General features: G+C 46.7%; 1 protein-coding gene across 1 annotated transcript; it reads left to right on the forward strand.

Moving 5' to 3' along the window:
• The first annotated feature begins 1,704 nt into the window (after positions 1-1,704).
• On the forward strand, positions 1,705-18,217 carry nat8l (N-acetyltransferase 8-like). The gene is made up of 3 exons (XM_070992890.1): positions 1,705-2,545; positions 3,709-3,873; positions 15,379-18,217. Exons 1-3 carry the CDS (start codon positions 2,242-2,244, stop codon positions 15,744-15,746), a joined length of 837 nt encoding a protein of 278 aa, XP_070848991.1. The 5' UTR covers positions 1,705-2,241; the 3' UTR covers positions 15,747-18,217.
• The last annotated feature ends 1,848 nt before the right edge of the window (positions 18,218-20,065 follow it).

Genomic DNA, 20,065 nt, shown 5'->3' on the forward strand with positions numbered 1-20,065 from the left:
TGATGTGCCTTTTCTTCAGTGCTGTTTACTTCCTACATTAATGGAAATCCCTGAGACAGTCAGCACACATCACAATGACTCTGGTACAGTCTGCTTTAGATTATCACACAGAAACAGTCCCGTGTGCTTCATTTTCCCTGTGATTTATTCACTGAATTGGGCATTTTGAGTTTCTCGTGGCACAGATTTACTACCGTAATGACAAAAGACAGAGGATAAAACTTTGGCCTGTAGACATCACAAATGTCTTTTTATGATGTTTCATTTATCAGTTTCAGGGGCCGTCGTCACAACTATTACCGACAGCACTTGAAGGCAGCGCCGCCAGGAGTCAACCAAAAAGGACGCACTGCGCATGCTCAGAGCATCTTCCACCCGGTCGGCATGGTGAGAGGCGATGCAGAAGGGATGCTGATGCGTAGAAAACCGCCTTTCTACCGCATTTTGTCGAGCAAATGTCCGGATTGAGCAGAGCATGTGAGGGCGAGAGTTTCTTCACTCTGCGGGTTATCTGTCTGCCCACCTCCGCCCCCGGCAGCTCTGAGGCTGGGTGGAGGGGGCGGGGGATACCTTAAGGAGGAGGGAGTGGGGGTGGATGCAGCCTTATCAATAGCAGGTTGCCTCTGATGATCCAGTTCAAACTAGTTCTGCTTTATGCGACTGTGGCTGCGCGAGGCTCCACAAAGAGCTGCAGGTTTTTCAGATGTTCTCAGCGAAAATGTGAACTTGGTTTAATGTCAGCGGCGAGGAAAACTTTAGATGATAACGTCAAAAGAAGGGATATTACCGCGCGCCAGTGGTGCGCAGTAACGGTGCTGTTCAGACCCCACTGTTGTCCAGCTGCACAGCATCCTCATACTGCATGTTGATATTATCCCCATCACTTCCCTCATCTTTGAGAGGTGCTGAAACTACTGACATCAGCTGCAAACGTCGAACGCCCTTCATCCCCGACTCATCATGACGAAGCTGTCAGAACAAATGCACGCAAATCAGGGCAGCACGTTTGTTCCTGAAAGCTTGACTCTGTGTAACAACAGTCACGGTTCATTATAGGGAGTGTCGGGGGACAACAAAGGGCCGGATCGAGCATCATCATCACCAGCACCAGCACCAGCACCAGACACCGCCGCCGTGCGTAACGCCGGTACTGTCGTCACCGGTGCTTCGTGCACGGTGCAAGTCGCCGACAGATAGGCAAATGGGAGGTTTCGGAGACGCACTAGGGCGAGATGTGATCTCTATGTTGGGGCTGGTGTGTGACAGGAGCAGGGTGACAAAGCGGAGGGAAGCCGTGGAGGAATCACTGCAGTGCAGCAGAGCTGTCAGTCAACGGGCGGAGGAGGCTGCACAGCCCTCCGCGAGCCTGCCTCCGGTGCCCAGAGAGAGGGGCGACTACCGGCTGAGCTGAAGGCTTTATGGTGTCCTTTTAATGTCGAATCATGTCAGCACAGAAATCAACGTGTCTTATATCAGGAGCTTTCCCACCCCCTCACTCTCTTTATCTGCGCAACAACCGAGATGTCCAGCGACACACTGCGTTTAAGAGCTGTGACAGGAGTCCAAGGCAAATTTAATTACAAGCACACATTAGAAACTGCTATCAGCTGCACTTTTTAATTCTAAACAGCGTGGGAGTGTTTTCTAAGCCGCAGTCTCCCTGCTGCTCGGGTTTCCTCCTGTTTGACGCATCGCCCCCGCTTTACCTTGCGCCTTTGTGCTGCGTATCGCATCCTTTAAGGCCACGGCACCTCAACAAACGGGGGGGATCCTCCTCATTGACAGACATAATGAAGACAACCCTGTTCAGAAACAACCTCTCTACGCAACCTCGCCATCACACCCCCCTCCTCTTGAGCCCACATCCTCAAAATACACACTTCGCCGGCGCGCACAAGCCCGATCATCAGATGCGGAGAGAGCGACCGCGTCTGTCTCTCCCTCCTCCCTCGTCCATCAGCATTTAACGGCGCACCGCTTCCACCAATCTGTGCAGCGGGAGGACCACCCCAACCCCTGAACCTGAATCTACCCGCCCTGCCCGTTTATAAATACTGCTTGAATCACACCGGCAAGTCTTGGTCGTCAGAAACGCTCAGGGTTGCAGCAGAACATCCCCCTTCGTCTTCTCCCTTTCATCGTTTCTCTGTTTTTTAAGAAAATCTCACGCATCATCCATTTTCGCACTCATTCTTCCCCCCTTTTTTTCCCAACTGTAGTTGTTTTTTTGCGGCCAGTTGCATGCATTTTTCGTCTCCCAAAATGGTTTGCGAGACTAAAATTGTTGCGGACGAACACGATGCTATACCTGGGACCAAAAAAGAGTCGATCATGTGGAGCTCTCCTCCGTCCAGCGCGGCTCTGAACCCCGCGGAGGCCAAGGATGTGAGGAAAGATGCGGTTTTTATCCGCGAGTTCGAGCGCGGGGATCAAGAGGAGGTGCGGCGCATCTTTTACGAGGGTATTATGGAGAGGATACCCAACACGGCTTTTAGGGGGCTCAGGCAGCAGCCCAAGACTCAGTTTTTATATGCTCTTCTGACAGGTAAGTACCCTCATTACCTCGCATCGTGGACTATACCGGCTTATTATTCCCATGTTAGGTTTCACATAGAAAACTTCAGCATTATCCCTCACATGAATCATGTATAAGCTCACATCACATTGTAGGTTAATGCGCTTTTTTACGTGATTTATCTGAGGACCTTCTCTTCAATCCCACACAAACCTAACGGCATGTTGCCCATCATGCAACAAAAGGCATGGCCAGGCGCATGGTGCACGTGTATAACCGGCGGGCCTGCTGCTGATGTGATGACATGCCGGTGCCGTTAATGAATGAGTGAATGAATTTGAGGATTGGCCCACGGGGTGCGCGCACGTACCCAAAAATCGCTCCCCTGCGCACCCCAAAAAACACCCCCCGACCCCCGCCTCTGCACGGCAGCCAATGCGCCAGTCATGCACTGGTCTCACTCGGCTTTTGTTGATGTTGCCGGCGCAGATTAAAGCCTCATGTATCGTGACCGGTGCCGTTACGCAGGACGAAATCAAAGAAGCTGTTACCCACCCAAAATCTTAACAACTCTGGCACGAGGATGTACCTGAATCTGTCATATTGGCGTAAATTAGACTCGTGCAAGTCAAAAAACATTATAGTCATGGCTGAAAAATCCACCAAATTCTGTTCCAACGCGGCCTGAATGCGTCTTGGTGATTTTGAGAGTTAAAACTCTCTTTAAAGAATATCCTGTCGGCGCTGATGTTTCACGCCACGCTGGGGTGCAGTGGAGTAAACTAACTACTAGGTTATTGCATGCCACGCAACAACATGTTCTGCAGCATCCAGCCTGCTTGTTTGTTTCCCTTTGCGCCCCCCAGCGTCACATGCGACTAATTACTCCAATATGGACCTACCCGGTTTGGTGAATTCAACACTGACATGTCTCTGCTGAAAGTTTCACCCTGTCGATTGTTGTGTCCTTGCAGCTGTAATAATGTGCCTTACTTCACAGTGTGATGAAATGTTACTTGTGTGACGCGGATCTTTGTCTCTCTTGAATTTGATGCTGTTTCACTCGCTGATGCTTACAAATGTCACATTGCTCTTTTTCTTCTGTGTGTGCGTGGGGTCAAATTCCGCCAAAATCAAACATGTGATTCTCTTTTCTGACAGGTTTCGTTTATTTTTCTTCCATTTCTCCATAGTAATGTGCTTTTTCGTGACCAAATCCGTCACGCTGACCTGCTGCGCGCCCCTCATTCTCATGGGTGCGCGCTACTACTACAGCAGGAAAGTTATCCAGAGTTATCTGGACTGTGCTCTGCACACGGACATGGCTGACATAGAGGCTTATTACATGACACCAACAGGTAAGACGAGGGAGGAACGCCGCCGCTGTGACCAATCAGATAGGTTTGTCGCTCGGCAATGCTCCACCACCACAGCTGCTTTAAAAAAGTTCGGGTCTAACTTTGCCACAGCAGGAGGGATAGAAGACAGAGAATGAGCAGATGAAAGGCAGAGGGACGTATATACGCTTGAAACTGAAAACTGGCTCAGTCCACAGAGTCTTCAGGCGATCCAGAGGCAACTCATCAAATATGCAGGTCGCCTTCCTGCTTCTCCCTCTCGTCCACCCTTCTTTCCCACCCCTCCTCCCCGTCCCTTTCTCCTCTCCTTCCCCCACTTGCTTCCTCTCTCAGCTCCCTTTGGTCACAGGCTGGGAGGGAGGGTTGGGGGGGGGGGGGGGGGGGGGGGGGTTGCTGCATCACAGGGCTATTGATCGCTCTGAGGAAAACTGCTGATACACTTTCTGCAGTTCGCTCGGTGTCGGCGGCGCTCATTTCCTTCGCTGAAGCTCCTAATTGGAAAAATCAATCCCCTTCTGGTGTCATCTCGAACTGTTCATTCTCTTCAGGAGCGGAGTTTCGAGTCATGATTCGATTTAATTGCATACATTCCCCTGCCTTGTAACTTCTTGGGCACATTTATCCCCTTTTAACCCAGCACCACGTGGCCAATCTAAAAAGCAGGTGTTAGTTAAGCCAGTCAATTGCCCCCCATTGTCTCTGACATTGTGCTCCCTGGCCTGGTAATCCACTGCATACACAATTGCAATTTAGCATTCCCATTATTGCTGCAGGGCCGTGATGGTTTAGAGGGGGTCAGGCACCAATGCTCCTGGACAATGCTAATGATTATATCCATGCAAACTGAATAGGCCCAGAGGGGACGAACACCTGGGCACCACATGCAGTCCCGCCGCAGAGGCACCTCTCACATCGCTCTCGTTTGTTGTGTGTGTGTATTTTGTGCGAAGTGCGTACAAGGACGGCCTGTCAGGTAGCAGGAAGGAGTTTGTGATTACGTAGCGGAGGCAGGCTTCCTCCATCAGAGCGACGGGATCCGACGCGGTTATTTTCTGCTGAAGTCAGAGCAGAATTTGGTTATTTTATCCAAAAGATTTCTGTGCTCTTCTTCGGTGGTTTAAAGTTGGCAGGGCTCTGTTGACAAAAAAGTGAGGTCACGCACTTTGATGCACCAATCAGAAGGCAGCAACATTCAATGGAAATCTGACAACAGCTGCGGGGTTGTCTTCTCATGTAGTCATGAATATTTGATGTCACAGAGAAAAACTTATTTGACACCAAACTTTCAAACCTGTATTTGCTCGGTAGTGAAACTGAGGTGTTTCCAAACTCAACATCCTTCGTGCATCTTTTAGCTTGCTAGCAGCAGAAAGCTAGAATCAGATATTAAGCGCTATTCAGTTTGAGAGTTTGCTGCATGTGTATGAAAACATTTTGCCCTATAAGACTGTGTGTGTGTGTGTGTGTGTGTTTGACACATGAAAACGCATAAGGCTTCGTCTTTTGGAGCTTGCGACATCATTTTTAAAGAGCGTTTCATAACCGAGGCGTCTTGGTGTGGCGGATGATGATGATGATAGATTGGAGCATCGCGGAATATAAATGTTGTGTTGCTGCAACCCAGCAATTAATCAACTTAATGGAGCAACGCTACTTTAAATGCAGAGAGATCCAAAGACGGGGGGACGGAGGGACAAAGAATTCTTAATAAGTTTTTAATGATTAAGCGAAATATGAATTGAATAAGTGTACTCTGAAAGCAGACTGTTGGGGTTTTAGAGGAACTGACTGGAGCCACATCACTGCTGCCGCTTCAGGCCAGCTGTCACCTCTTTCATTTGCCACATAATAAAGTGTGTGCGCAGGCAGAGGGGCTGTAAAGCATACTGACGGATCAATGGCGGAGAGTATAAATGTATATGGCTGCTCAGAAAAAGATAAAAGCTGATTTCCTTAACAAGAACAGATGCTGTTATTACAAGAGTTTTATTCACAAATTGATCCGTATCTAATTTAATGTGCAAACACTCAGCTTGCAAGGAATGTGACCGAGTTCAACCAATCAAATTCAGTCTCAGCCCGGCTTGATTTTAGGAAGGATTACCAATGTTTTTGGTACAAAAGTCCATCATTCAAATTCAACAGATCAGTAAGAGTTTGCCAAATTCAACATTTCTCTTTGTCCGCTCTGACTCGTCCTCGTCACATCTGTCTTGCTCTGTCCTTGGAGGCGAAAAACCAATAATGAGTCAATCTCACAATCAATATGTCCACTGATTATGTGTTAACAACTGCAGTGCATTTGATGAAAGAGGCTGGAAATTAAGATTCAAGTCAAATGAAAATATTTCTAAAAGCTGCTGACCCTGATTTCTTGCACTGCATTCTGTTTTTACCTCTGCACAGTAAAATCTGAACAATACAGACTGGTGATACATCGATTAATTGGTCTGATTAATTGGTCCGATATCTGGTGTGTCGAGACTCTCGGTGTCAGCTGACGCCTGCAATTAAACAAAAATGTCTGCAGACACGACATTTTTTACTCGTGCTGAAGTGAATAATACATTAGTGTTAAATAAATGTTCAGTTATTTTTCATTTATGTACGTTTACACGAGGAGATGCTGCTATGTGCTGTTGTTAAGTGCATTAAACTTTCATTTTTATTCAAGTTTCTTTTTTTCATACAAAGTTTAGCTCTTTGATTCCATTTATTTAGTCGAGTCCTTTCTTAAAACGTAAAATAAGAGCACTGCAGACAGAGTGCCGAGCTGCTTAAGCATTTACAGCAAAACGCCCGCTGAGTCCCACTGAAGCTGGGAGAAGTTCAGCGTCCTGAAACTGTCGAGGAGCTGCAGGAGTCTGTGTTTTATTTGCTGATCAGCCTATGCACGCCGTGGCGATCGAAGCCAAATAACACACTCCGCTCCAGCTGGAGTCAACTGCGCAGACAAAACATAACTTTGATGTTTGTGGCCGTTTCACTGCGTGCACTCTTTGCATAGAAATCTATGTTGTAATTCACAAAAATACAATCTGAAGATTTTGTTTTAGTGCACTGTAATGAACAGGCTAACCAGCAGGCTAGCATTTTGGACATCTTGGATTACTAAGCTATAGCTACTTTAGCCTTTAGCATCTAAAATATTTACATGGAGCTCTAGCAAAAACTCTTTCCACCAGCCTTGTTAAAGTGATGGCTTATGGCGCCTTTACTGCTGTGCTCGTTTGCACAACATTTTTTCCAGCGTTTCTCATTGTGTCCCGGGCCTGGCTCACGTCAGAACCCATTCTCATCACGCGCCGCTCGCACGGCTGTTCGCTCCTCTCGCGGGGAAACGACGCCTGAGTTACCATTACTACGACTCTCCATCACTTAATCCCGTAAGGCCGACAAAGGCGCGTTCTAAAACAGCTTTTCTGAAAAGGGAAGCAGCTTTAAATACAGAGCGCAGGAGGTTTCCTCTTGTGTCGAAGCGGTAGGCGGCAAACATCATACCCCCTCCCTTGCACCTGCTCAATCACTGTAGGTCACTCTGAAGCAGCTTAGTGCCTAAAAAGTGAATGTAATGTAATTAGGGCAACACTAGACACTGAGCCAAATCCTCCTCGGCTTGATGTGATACCCATTCAGTAATACTGCCTGTTTAATGAGGCGTCATGACCACTGCAGGGTCCCACTAATGCAGGAGATGCTATAATACCTGCCGGTCAGCCTCGCTGGGCCTCTGTGTGTGTGTTTGGGGGGGGCGGGGCGTGAGTTTGAGCTCGCTCTGTTCCAGGGGAGAGAGCAGCTTCCTCCATCGGTACCTGCTGTGCCTATTTTAGCTCTGAGCGACGGAGAGAGGGAGACAGAAAATGTGTGAAGAAAGGGAAGGAGGTGAGTGGCAGATAGAAAATGGGGGCATCTGAGGGAGGAGAGCGCTCCTCAACTCTGAGATATATTATGTGTGAGAAAGAAAGAGAAGTAAACAGTTTGCCGGTCGGCACACAGACAGAGGAATCTCCTGAGCATGTTTATGACGCCTCAGATTCATAAGGCATCCTTCTTTTTCTCTGTTCTTCTCCCATCCCTCCCTCCTGCTGCAGTTTTAGAGCCACGGCGTTTTCTTTCTCTCTCCCACCTGTATCACTCCTCCTCCTCCTCCTCTTCTTCCTCTCTGTTCCTCATCTATGCTGAAGGTGCAGAGGAGGTGCTGCAGTAGCCAACTGGGTTATCCATCATCCTGGCACGGAGGAAGTGATGTTTCCTCCCAGCCAAGGAAACAGCATTCAGTCTCTGTCAAAAACCAGGGAGGGGAACAAGTAATTTACTATTCATTCGTTCATTCATCAGTGGACAAGTGTCTTTAATTTCAGCAGAGTTAGAAACCAGCTCATTTTTACACTGTAGGTAAAGGAGATTTAGAGCAGAACAGCAACATTAGGGTTATTGTACACATTCACAAACATTCAAAAAAAGGGCAAATATTTGTTGTTTCCAGCTTTAGAAATGTGAGGATTTACTCCTGTTCTCTGTTTTATATCAGTGTAAACTGAATGTTTGTGTTATGGACTGTTGGTTGGACAAAACGAGCTATTTGTGAACATCCTCTTCAGCTCTGAAAAAGTTTGATGGGCATGTTTCACAATTTCTGACATTTTAGAGACCAAAAAAAAAAAAAAAATTGGAATTATAAAACAATCAACATTCAAAATAAGTTGCAGCCCTGGTTGAAAAATAATATTCGAGGAATAGCTCGAGATTTTGTGAAATATTGTTCTTTTTCTGTTAGTTAGATGAGAAGATCTCACTTCTGCACACTAAATATGAAGCTAGCTCCTTTTAGCTTAGCATATGCACTGGGGACAGGGGGTGCGCAGCTAGCATGGCTCTCTCATGTCTCACCCAGTCCAAAATCTTAATATCCATTGAACATACACCCTGTCAGGATGTCAGCCTCATTGTCCTTGCTGTTCCCAGCCTGCACACACTGAGAAACTGGAGAACTCAGCAGTCCATTACTCTGACTGTACACGCGAGCGTGTGCACGGTGTATCTTTTGTTTCTCATTCTGCTTAAATCAATACTGAACAAAGACACTCATTGGAAAGAGCAGATGACCTGTCAGCAGCAGCTTCATTTATTGCAGCATCGTGCATCTTGACTCTCTGGTGACCAATCACAAGGCTTGACGGCGACAGATAAGCAATTTTAAAGCCTGCTATCAATAGGTGAGTGATTACTTGTGAGCTCTATGGATTAAATGTGATTTCTGCAGTTTGAGTGAAACCAGCTTGGTTCACACAGAGACAACATACAGAGGTCTGGATTGTAATAGCTTAAAGTCACATTTTACATGGTGGTGTGAAGCCCAGCCTGATGCCCTTTGACCCTGGAGATGAAAGGGGGGAGAGAGGAGCTCGGGCTGCAGCAGTAGCAGCTGTGTGAACAGCGGCATGCGCACAGCAAAGTGTAGCCTGTGTGTAAAATATGAACCTGCACACGTACATACAAATGAGCGGGAGGGCAGTAAAGCTAAGAGCGAAAGGCCGCATAATGAGCTCGTCCGAGCTAATGGAAGCGCAACAGGCCAGTACGCCCTTTGCATATTGGGTTTGGTTTAAAGGCCAAGTTAAAGGCTTCTTCCCCTGCAAATCCGGCCTTCAGCACACATGAATAATTCATTTTTTGTAATTGCGCTGCTGTGTGTTTGTGTAAACAGCCGGAAATGTGTCCCGTGTCTGACGGTCACCTCTCACCCTCACTTGTCCGTGATGGAGGAAGAAACTGCTGATGCACTGGTTACACATGACAGGCTAATCCATACTCCCAGCATGCACTCTGACCTGAGGAGGATGGTGTGTCTGCGTGTGTGTTTGTATGGAAGGGCAGGAGGAAGGGTGTGTGAAGCGGAGGCATCTTAAGCATTTGTTCCTCAAAGGGAAAAGCACAATGAAGTGGTCAGAAGTGATTGTCAGGATAGAAAATGATGCTTAAACGTGGTCTGAAATGCACCACATGTATACTATGTGGAGATATCAACGCCAGCAGCAAAGCCTGCTCGCCATTTAGCACCTGGCACGGTCAGATTAATCATGCAGTGATGCAACAGAGGCACTCCTGAAACATAAATCACCGATGCTTAACATCACCCCGCCTCAATGGCACAGGAGCGATATGAAAATAACGCATAAAAACAGCAATAAATTCGCTGTTTAATCATTAGCACACAAAGCAAATGGAAAGAATGGAGTCAAGCTATTTACGGGCTTTTGTCGGGGCTTACACCCACAGAGCCCAGGACAGCGTTTGGCTCAGAGACAAGTGATCTACAGCACAGTGAGGCGTCGTCTAGACTGAACGCTTATCAGCTGAATTAGCCCTCTAGGTTTCATCCGAAGCAAAACGAGAATAATCTTGTTAGACACCATAAAAACCGTTCCTGTGCATGCGTATGTGTGCGATTTCTCGTTTTTACACGGGCTTCATATCGCAACATCAGCCAGTATTTAACACTCCCACACACACGCACGGAGGCATATTAATATCCTTGTAAAGTAGTTAAAAAGAAATTAGATCTGTCGCATTGAGGATACAATAGTCGGATTTCTGCTTGTGTGAGATGATTTCCAGAGCTCTGAGCTCATCCTCTCTTTCAAGCCTTCACTCTTTTCCTTCATTTATTTGTCTTGAGATCATCTGTTTCCTTCAGGTCCCCCTCCCCCCCTTTGTAATAATGGTAGATCTTCTGTCTTCCCTCCCCCCCTGTCGAGTTTGTATGCCCAGCACTAATGGATCCATTCAGCTTCATCACTGTTACTGTTCCACAGATGCCTCGCCTCCCTCCTCTTCTTCTCTGTCTCTCCTCTCTTTTTCTGAGTGAGTAAGCTCGTGACATTCAGGCCTCAGGTACACACACTGAAACACAAGCAGTGCACTGTGTTAGCTGTGTATTAAGCTCTACTCTAAGCTGCTGTGCTGGAGCGACGCAGAGCTTAATGCTTTGCTGAAAAGCACAACAGGAAGAGTTGCTGAGGTCTTTTTGGGAGACAGAGTCTTATTCACTCCCTCTTTCCAATCAATCTCGTGGTGGCATGCAGGAATAAGCAGCTTCTCCCTCATGAATTGTTATCTGCGGTATTCAGCAGGCCGGAGAGACGCTCGATGGGAGCAGGAAGAAACATACAAAGGAGAGAGACTGGCTTGATTAAAAGATATCAACCATCCCAAACCCTTACAGTCCATTTACAGCTTCATGTAAACTGGGTTCTCGCTGTTTGCAGACTTTTATCTCAATCTTCTCCTCAATATTAACCACTTGGCAACTCCCCTATTTCCTCCCGACACACCACAATGTCTCCATCCCCTCATCACCAAACTCTCCACACACACTGCAGCTAAATGCTAACATCAGCATGCTAACTCACGCATCGTGGTGACATGATGATGTTCAGCAGGTGTAATGATGGTCACCATCTTAGTGTTTAGCATACTAGCATTTGCTAATTAGCATCAGGCCCCGTTTACACGACAACGCTTGCAGGTGAAAACGACAAAATATTTTATTGGATGTGCCTTTTGTTTAGACGGCGACGCCGTTTTTGGGGCTTAAAAACGCAATGAAGTGTAACCCCCCTCCAGAGTGGAAATCTTAAAAACGCTCTACTGTCGCGTTCCCATCTAAAGGGTAAAAACGCAAAAGTGTGCTTCGATCTGCCATCCTCTGATTCCACACACTTTTGCGTCACCATATGTGTGCAGATTTCCCCCAAAAAACGCTTGTCTGAACGCAGAATAAAAAGTGAGAACGCAACGCCACTTTTGCGTTTTCTGTTCAGATCGTTTCCGTGTAAACGTAGCCTTGAATACAAAGCGCAGCTGAGGCCAATGGACGCCATTTGTGTTGCAGGTATCTGGTCATAAACCGAAGTAGTGGACAAGGTGATATTTTGAACTACCGATGGCACTAGATGGAAAGTTAAGGAATATTTATCCTGCAGGGGACGTGAGTGCGTGCACCAATCATCATCATCATGGCAATCCATCCAATAGCTGTTGAGGTATTTCACCCCAATGGCAATGGTGTCAATGGACCAACTCAGTCATTAGGATCCATCCTCTGAGGACCATGAATGCAGCTAATCCAATGATTGCTGAGATATTTGAGTGTGGAGTTAAGTGACGAACTGGCTAACCAATCAAATGACAACCCCAGAGCTGATGCTAAAAACCTTCATCGAATCAATATGAATAATTTTCCATGTTTAATGTGAGACCATGCCTCAAAGCGCCCCTTATTCTGGATCAAACGTGACATTTCAGTCGCTGATCTGCACGCTTGATGAGAGTCTAGAGCATCTTAATGACATGGAAATGGCCTCTTGGAGCATAGCGTTATGCCTCCTCCAACGCGCCTCCTCCTCCTCTGACTTTATCTCTCTGTCTTTTGTTTTTTCCATCTCTCTCTCTCTCTCTCTCTCTCTCTCCATCTCTAGGAAGTGCGGTTCTCAGCAGAAATAATGATAGCTAAACCAAATCCATGCTGTTTGATAGTCGCAGCGTCAGACGCGGCAGATGTGAAGTTCCTTGAGCCGCGATATCCGGGAGCTTAGAGGTCGATATACGCTGCTCAGCTTCCGCAGGAAAAGCAGAGTCAGAGGAAGAGGAGGGGAGATTCAATATTTCCGTGAGGGCTTTTTTCACTGTAGTTTATTGTTTCGAGTGATCTAAGCGATGTTTTTGAGGCAGAGTCAAGCGACGCACGCAGTTCGACAGGCGGAGAGGTGGCTGGCGTGCGCGCTCTCCTGCGCTGTCCTCATTCCTGGCACCGGCTCAGTTCAGACAGATGGTCAAGAGGGCTTTATGGAAGCGTACCCCCCCCCACCCCCCCCTGCCCGCCCACGCCTCCGACAGACACACACGCACGAGCATAATAATAATGCCAGGAGAGTGCCGCAGGAGTTGACACTGCGGCTTTGACATCTGCCTATAATGAAACATCATTCCATAGCATTAGCAAAGGCGGCGAGACACTTACCCACTTCAGACTGTTTATGAGATCGTCTGCATGACTCAGATTTATCGTCGTCCATCGTCGTCCGCATAATCAGCCTCATACTGGAAGTGTGGAAATGGAAGCAGGAAATGACTATTTGATTGCTTTTTTGTGTAAGGCTTGGAGGACTTTTATTGCCCAAATGTAATGTCGATGAACTGCAGCGTCATCTGTCTCACATTTCTTCGGAGGCAGACCAAGTTTTTGATCCCTTCCTGTGCACAAGTTTGCCCACTAACGTCTCCACAATCCAGACAAGGTGAATCTAAAAACCAGGGGAACAGGATGCCCTTATTGTTGTCTTTAGTTATTTGGGATGTTTTAGCACTTCAGCTAGCTATGTATGTTATAATATCCTCCAAAATTACAGCTCCCCTGACAGATTAGTCAGATTAGGCAGTCTCCCGGTGATGCCATACCCCCGTCTCGCTATCAGGGCGGGGAGTACTCGGGTTTTCCTGTTGCAGCTGCAGCCTACATATGACAGTTGTTTGATTCAGCAACAGAAGCCTCCGGATCAGCTTAACATGGGCCTGCAGGGGCATCAAATCCCTCCTAACACACAGGACTCCAGCAGGAGCGCGGGTTTAATGTCGCCGCCTGTTTGTGCGCGTAAGAGTGAGAGATTCAGCAGAAATAAAGGACGAGGGGAGGCTATGTGTGAAGGTAAGGAAAGAGAGAGCGAGGGGACGGAGAGAGAGAGAATTAGGATTCAGAGCTCGTGGACAGACGGGCACAGATTTTTGCCAGTCACGGAATAGTCCGAATGACTTTATCTATAACAAACAGATGGCATTTCAGTACAAAACCATGTCAGCACTGCCAACACATGCCGTAAATACTGCTGACAGTGATGGAGAGGCTGTTCGAGCATGGTTACGTGCTAAAAACAGGAGGTTGAGAGGGTCATTTTCCTTGAAAGATTATGATCAGTAAAGCAAATTAAGCATTGGTATCCACCTACGCGCCACGTTGGTTTTAAAACCCGCCTGATTAAGATTCAAAGGGAAAAGATTTCAAAAGATGGATGATGACCCTTGACGTTATTTAGCCGGGTGTTTAACCCCCTGTGACCTAGTGAGTCAGATTTTAGTTCAGGAGCTCAATGTGAAATAAATGCAGACATTTCAGCTAATGATGACTGCAGCCGCCGACACAGCCGAGTTAAGATAGCTCAGTTCAATAGTTCTTTCCCACAAACCGAAATTATTATCACAGAAAATGCCTTCAGAGGCAAAAAGGATAACAATTCAATAGCGTAAACACTCAAACCGCCAAAGTGAGCAGCTTATAAACTGTAGCACGACTGCAGATCGATATTTAAACGGGCTGATGTTCGAGCTCGGAGGGGTACTTTGGTGGAGGAGCGTTGTCTGCTGACATTTTTATCTGCATTGGTCTAACGCTGTCTGTCTGTGTGTTAGTCTTTTTACCTGTCTGTTACCAGTGTGTACACTTTATGAGTGGCTGTAAAAATGCCAGTGTTGTTTTTTCTGTATTGAATGCCCCAAAACTTCTGTCCCATGAGACCAGAGTTTCTGCTCCACTACACCGTGAGTAAGTGACCACTCCATCACGCCTTTTAATCAGCAGGGTCTCACCGAGTGGCTGATGCCATTAAGCCGCTGTCAGACACCGGCCTCCGCCCTCCTCATTCATCTCCTCCCTGCATCCCTTCTTCTATTCTGTCATCATTTGAACCATTACAAATGATGCAACATGATGAAAACACTCGCCTCCCAACAACTCCTTTAATCCATCCAAAATATTAGTTTGCTTTTTGAGACCATTCGTGACGCATATGCGTTAAATTAAATCTGCACGATTTGAAATATGGTCCCGAGCTTCACAGTGTATTGGAGCAGCTGAGTGTGAGGTCTCTACCCTTAAGTACCACTACATAAAAATATTTTTCAGTACAGTGATGAAACCACATGCATTCAGTTTGATATTTTGGGAAATACGCTAATATGCTTTCTTGCAGAGAGTTTGATGAGAAGATTGATAACACCCATGTCTGTATGGTAGCCATCAGTAGCAGGTTAGCTTAGCTTAGCGCAAAGACTTGAACCAGGGGGAAACTGCTAGCCGTGGGAGGTTTTTTCCTTATCCAAATTGAGGATCTAAGCACGGAGGGGGTCATAATGAAACTGAATTCATTGGCTTTCAGTCCATCTAGCAGCACCTCTAAAGCTCACCAATCAACACATTAGGGGCATTTTAGATGTGGAGATAGGCCAATTTTGTTAGCATTGGACAGAGCCAGGCTAGCTGTTTCCCCTTGTTTCCAGTCTTTATGCTAAGCTAGGCTAACTGGCTGCTGGCTCTTGCTTCAAATTGACATCAGTCTTCTCATCTTTATGCTCTGCAATTTTGAACTATTCCTTTAAGTGTTTATTTTTAACTATTTGCAATAATTGACTGATACTAATTATATCCAATTTATTTTCTCTTGTTTCTGTCAGGCTCTTGTTTCTGGGTGGCGGTGCTGGATGGACGCGTGGTGGGCATCGTGGCGGCTCAAGGCCGCGAGGACGACAACACGGTCGAGCTGCGGCGCATGTCGGTGGACTCTCGCTACCGCGGCAAAGGCATCGCGAAGGCGCTGGGTCGTCGGGTTCTGGAGTTCGCCGTGCGCAACAACTACGCCGCCGTGGTCCTCGGCACGACAGCTGTCAAGTTGGCCGCCCACAAGCTGTACGAGTCGCTGGGCTTCCGCCGAACGGGCCAGAGCGAGGACTACAGGCTCCCCGGCATGAGCCGCTCGCCACTGGAGAGGCTCTTCTTCCAGATCCGCTACAGCCGCTACCGCCTGCAGCTCCGCGAAGAGTGAGAGGTGACAGGGAGAGGGAGAGATGGAGAGGGGGAGATGGAGAAAGAGAGGGACAGAGAGAGAGAGAGAGAGAGAGCGAGAGAGAGAGAAAGAGAGAGAGAAAGCGAGAGAGAGAGAGAGAGAGAGCGACGACCCTCCTTCAGCTGAGAGCCCCGACTGCATCCTCTCCTCCGACAGCTTTTATTTATTTTGTGTCATTAGAGATAACCTCGAGTACTACTTAACACTATTTCATCTTTAAAGTCACTAACGTTTTCATTACTATTCTGCTTTTGTTGCTGTTGTTTTTGTATTATACTTTTACTTTTTAAATGAGAGTTTGTTTCCTTTCCTCTATTTTATTGAGCTATTTTTTGTACCTTTACCCCTCCCTTTCCATTGTGGGAGAAAAAACAAATTGGCTTTTGTAGAAGACATCTAACTGGCACCCAAACTAAGCGCCCTCCCCTGGCCCTTTGGTTTTAAGATCACGTGACTCTGATCAATACTCCCCTTCATTACTATTCCACAATGCCCTCTTTACCCCTCCCCCATCACCTCAAGCCCTCCCCTTCCCTCCCACACTCTCCTGATTTCCCCACAGCAAAATTCAACAGACGGGTTCAGATGCTGCAGAGTGCAATGAGACATGTGCGCTCACTGGGGGTGGACAGAGCGTCGGGCGGGCTGGGAGGGGCAGATATGGCTTCTTCCTCAAAGTGGTGGGGGAAGCTTGTGGTACACACTTTCTTTTACAAACGCTCTGTAATGTTACATTGTGTGTGTGCATTGTGGGCAGAGTGTGGTAACACACACAGGAACCAAGTCATCTGGCCTTTAGCCAGTCTCTCAAGACACCATATTGAAGCACAGCGAGAGTGTGTTACTGACCCCCATAGTGAGAGAGAAGGATGACAGGATGGTTACCGGAATATGCACTGTGTACCCCGTGTCCGATGGATCCGAATCAACACGGTGCATCTTCCTCACGCGCCCTCCTCCACCCTCTCCTAACGCATTATTTGATTGGATCTCTCCTCCCTTTCTGTTGCTTTGTGGATCTATCATCAGTTAATCGCTGCTTTTCTCACTGAAGCTGCGGAGAGGGTCTCTGATTGGTTGAGGTGACGAGAGGGTGGAACTTTCTCACTGACAGACCCCAAGATACGATATCGCTGCATGTCCGAGCTTGTGTGTATGTGTGTGATTGTTCAGAGTGTGTGACTGTGTGCGTGTTTGTTGGGGCTGTGGTCAGGTATTAGACCAAGCCCCAGCACCGTATGAGCAACAATTAACCTGTTTTTATTTTGCGTGAACAGACACGCGCCTTTCTTGCTATGAGTCGAGTATTATCTACCGAAACATTACTACTTTCTATGCGTACTTATAAATTGTTTACTGATTGAAGACAGATAAATTCTAACATTTTGAATATGTTTAGTATTTGACTGATAATTAGTAATTTTGTAACACATATTACCACATTGTAATATGCAAATTTTGCTGTCAAAACTATGACGATTACAAAGTAGCTGCAGTCTACACTCCACACACTTCAAATCCAGGTTATTGGGGAACAACTTGGGGAAGACGTGACTACTAGCAATACTTGCGAACCAACAGTACATAACTGAGCACAAATAGCAAATAATTATTTAAACCAATATATTGGCATTAGTGTTCCCCTTCCCCCATGTATTTATATTGTGTATACAGCTGAAAACTCATGTAGCGAACAAAACGTCAAAGTTTCTCTCATAACACCCCTCTCCATCTCCATCCTCTGATCATACAACCAGCAGTAGATTCAGCCACCCATGACTCTGAGCCTAAGTTATGTCATCGTACCATCTGTAGAAAGTAAAATATAAAGCAAAATGCAACCAAAAAAAAATCACATAAGATGAAAAGAGAGAAAAAAAATTGAATACAAATGTAATCGTCATGAAGTTAGCACTGACCCTCCTAGCCTTGCCACCCTTTCTCCCCCCGAACTCTCCCTCCCTCCCATTCATGAATCTGTCTGCAACCCTGGGCTAGACCCCACACCTTCCATTTGAACCCTGCACACCCTCCACCGACCTTTGACCTTCCCTGTCTCAGGCCACACCCATTTCCTCACCCATCTCTGCATGCGCCACAGAGCCTTGCTGCACTGCTTTTATTATTCCATTTGAAGCTTGTTGGACCAACCCTTAGATCCCACCCCCTACTCTGATGTCATCTAGGCAGTGTAACCCCCCCCCCCCCCCGGAGATGCTGGAGCCAGGCTGCAAGGATGATGTAGGGTTGTGTGTGTAGATGAAGAAGAAATCAGAGAGCGAGAGAAAAAATGTGTGTGTGTATGTGTGTGATGAGAGCTCACCGACCGCAGCACTGCCTTGATGACATCATGCCTGCCAGCCAACCAACTGTAGAATGCAAAAAGCAATGCAAGTGTGGCATGCCTCTGTACCCGGTGTGTGTACGGTGCCTGCCCTGGAAAAGTGTAGAAAAAAAATCAACTGATTTATATATGATATACATAAATATATATATATATATATAAACAGAAAATAAGCTTCTTTTTTAGATGAACATATAAAAGAAATGTGTGTTTCTTCGTTTGGAAAAAAAAATGAAAAATTGTACCATTTGCATGAAATGTGTCTTTGAATGCAAATATAACTTTTAGGGGAGAAACTCCTAGCACATGGCATACAGTGGAACCATAGACTTGTATTGTTTATTTTATTTGAAATCTTAATTCTCTGTAGTCAAAGACAAGGGCGTGAAATCAATACCAGCCACAAGCCAGCTCTCAGAGATCTCCAGGAGGTAGCCGACCCTTGTTTAGAAGCTACATCCCTTTTAAAAGCCTTGTTCAATTGGAAAGCGGCTCTCGATATTCAGATTCATCCGTCGCTCGCTGGAGGACAAGTGAGGTAGTTTCCTTCCTTGATTGCTGTGGGAGTGAGGGCATATCACTGAAAAGCATCACGTCTTCTATTAAACCAGCTTGTGCTAAGCTTCCCAAACACTCTGCGGATCATGAATGGGCATACGACGAATGACGCAGGAGAAAACACGTATTCCCATGCAGTACAAAATCCTGTGAAGTATCTCTCATCTTCCAAGCCCTTTTCCAAGTTTATCATATGCAGTTGAAGGAAGCACAGGCAGCAGGAAAGGGTAACAGTTTGCAGTGACGGTTAAGTGTTTCGACTTTGTTCCAGGTGACGCAGGTAATAGCTGTTTCCTGTTAAAAGTGTCCTCAAACCCCGCTCTCAACCTCCACCTGTGTCAGCTGAATAGATTCCTTTGCATCTGACTCGGGATTATACTTTCCACTATATTTTTATTTAGGGATGAGCGCACATAACCTCCATGGGCAAAAGTTTTTGATCTTAGCTACTCTGAGGCATTGAGACGCGCCACTGGACGAATGAAAGTAAAGCTTCACCCCGTGTGTCCCGTGTTCAAGCCATGCGTTCGAGCCGCGCCTAGAGGAGGCTTAGCTACAGACGAGCCCTTTGTCTTTTAATTGGAGCCAATCTTTCTGTATGGAAATTCTACAAAGCAAAAAGCAAGGCACAAACGCACTGAAGGCATCGAACGGCACTGTTCTCAAAAAGCGCGCCAGATGTTGTCATCGGGCCAACATGTGGAGGGTGCCTCACGCCACTTTTGATGCATCTGCTTTGAACTTGGTTGTTGCTGGAGAGTCAAAAGAGGACCAGGCTGTGTTTTGTGATGTTTCTGGAGCAACAGCTGCCACTGACCTCCACGTGGTATTTACAAACTTCCTCCTAAGCCGAGAAGGAAATTAGCTAGCGAGATACAACGGCCAAACTGCTGTTTGAAACACGCTAATCAGACGATAAACCGTCAGTTTCACCTAAAGTGAAATCTGGTATCACAGTAGTGGAATGCGTCAGTGGTGCTGAGGCTTTAGGTTTCCTCACAGAAACACCACAGCAGTGCAAATCAATAACCGAACGACCGAATGACTCAACCCGCTCTTTGTAAGACCCGGGCAAGGTCGGGGGGGCTGCGAGTGAGGGGTGGGCTTCGCTGAGGTGGATTGTAAAATAAACTGTGGCCTGGATCTTGTGGAAGAATGTGAAGTCTGTCGATTCTGAGCCATTTCTGCTGCTGCCAATCTCAGTTTTATGCCTGATGAAATTTAAAACGCTCCTTCATGTATTTTTTGGGAGAAATGATGATCCGTACTGGTACATATTTTGAACAAACTGGTAATCTCATTCAAAACAGCCTTTGCCAAGGCCTTATGCACTGGAATCAAGCGCTGGAGTTCAGATATCTCGTGGACTGCATGGCTTAAGGTCGGTGAAGGGCGA

Source organism: Chaetodon trifascialis, chromosome 23 (assembly GCF_039877785.1).
Source record: "Chaetodon trifascialis isolate fChaTrf1 chromosome 23, fChaTrf1.hap1, whole genome shotgun sequence".
In the NCBI taxonomy this organism is placed as follows: Eukaryota; Metazoa; Chordata; class Actinopteri; order Chaetodontiformes; family Chaetodontidae; genus Chaetodon; species Chaetodon trifascialis.

Coding starts and splice junctions, on each gene's coding strand:
- nat8l (XM_070992890.1), top strand. CDS start 2,242: ATGCATTTTTCGTCTCCCAAAATGGTTTGCGAGACTAAAATTGTTGCG. Junction 2,546..3,708: donor TTTATATGCTCTTCTGACAG/GTAAGTACCCTC, acceptor ATTTCTCCATAG/TAATGTGCTTTTTCGTGACC. Junction 3,874..15,378: donor TTATTACATGACACCAACAG/GTAAGACGAGGG, acceptor TGTTTCTGTCAG/GCTCTTGTTTCTGGGTGGCG.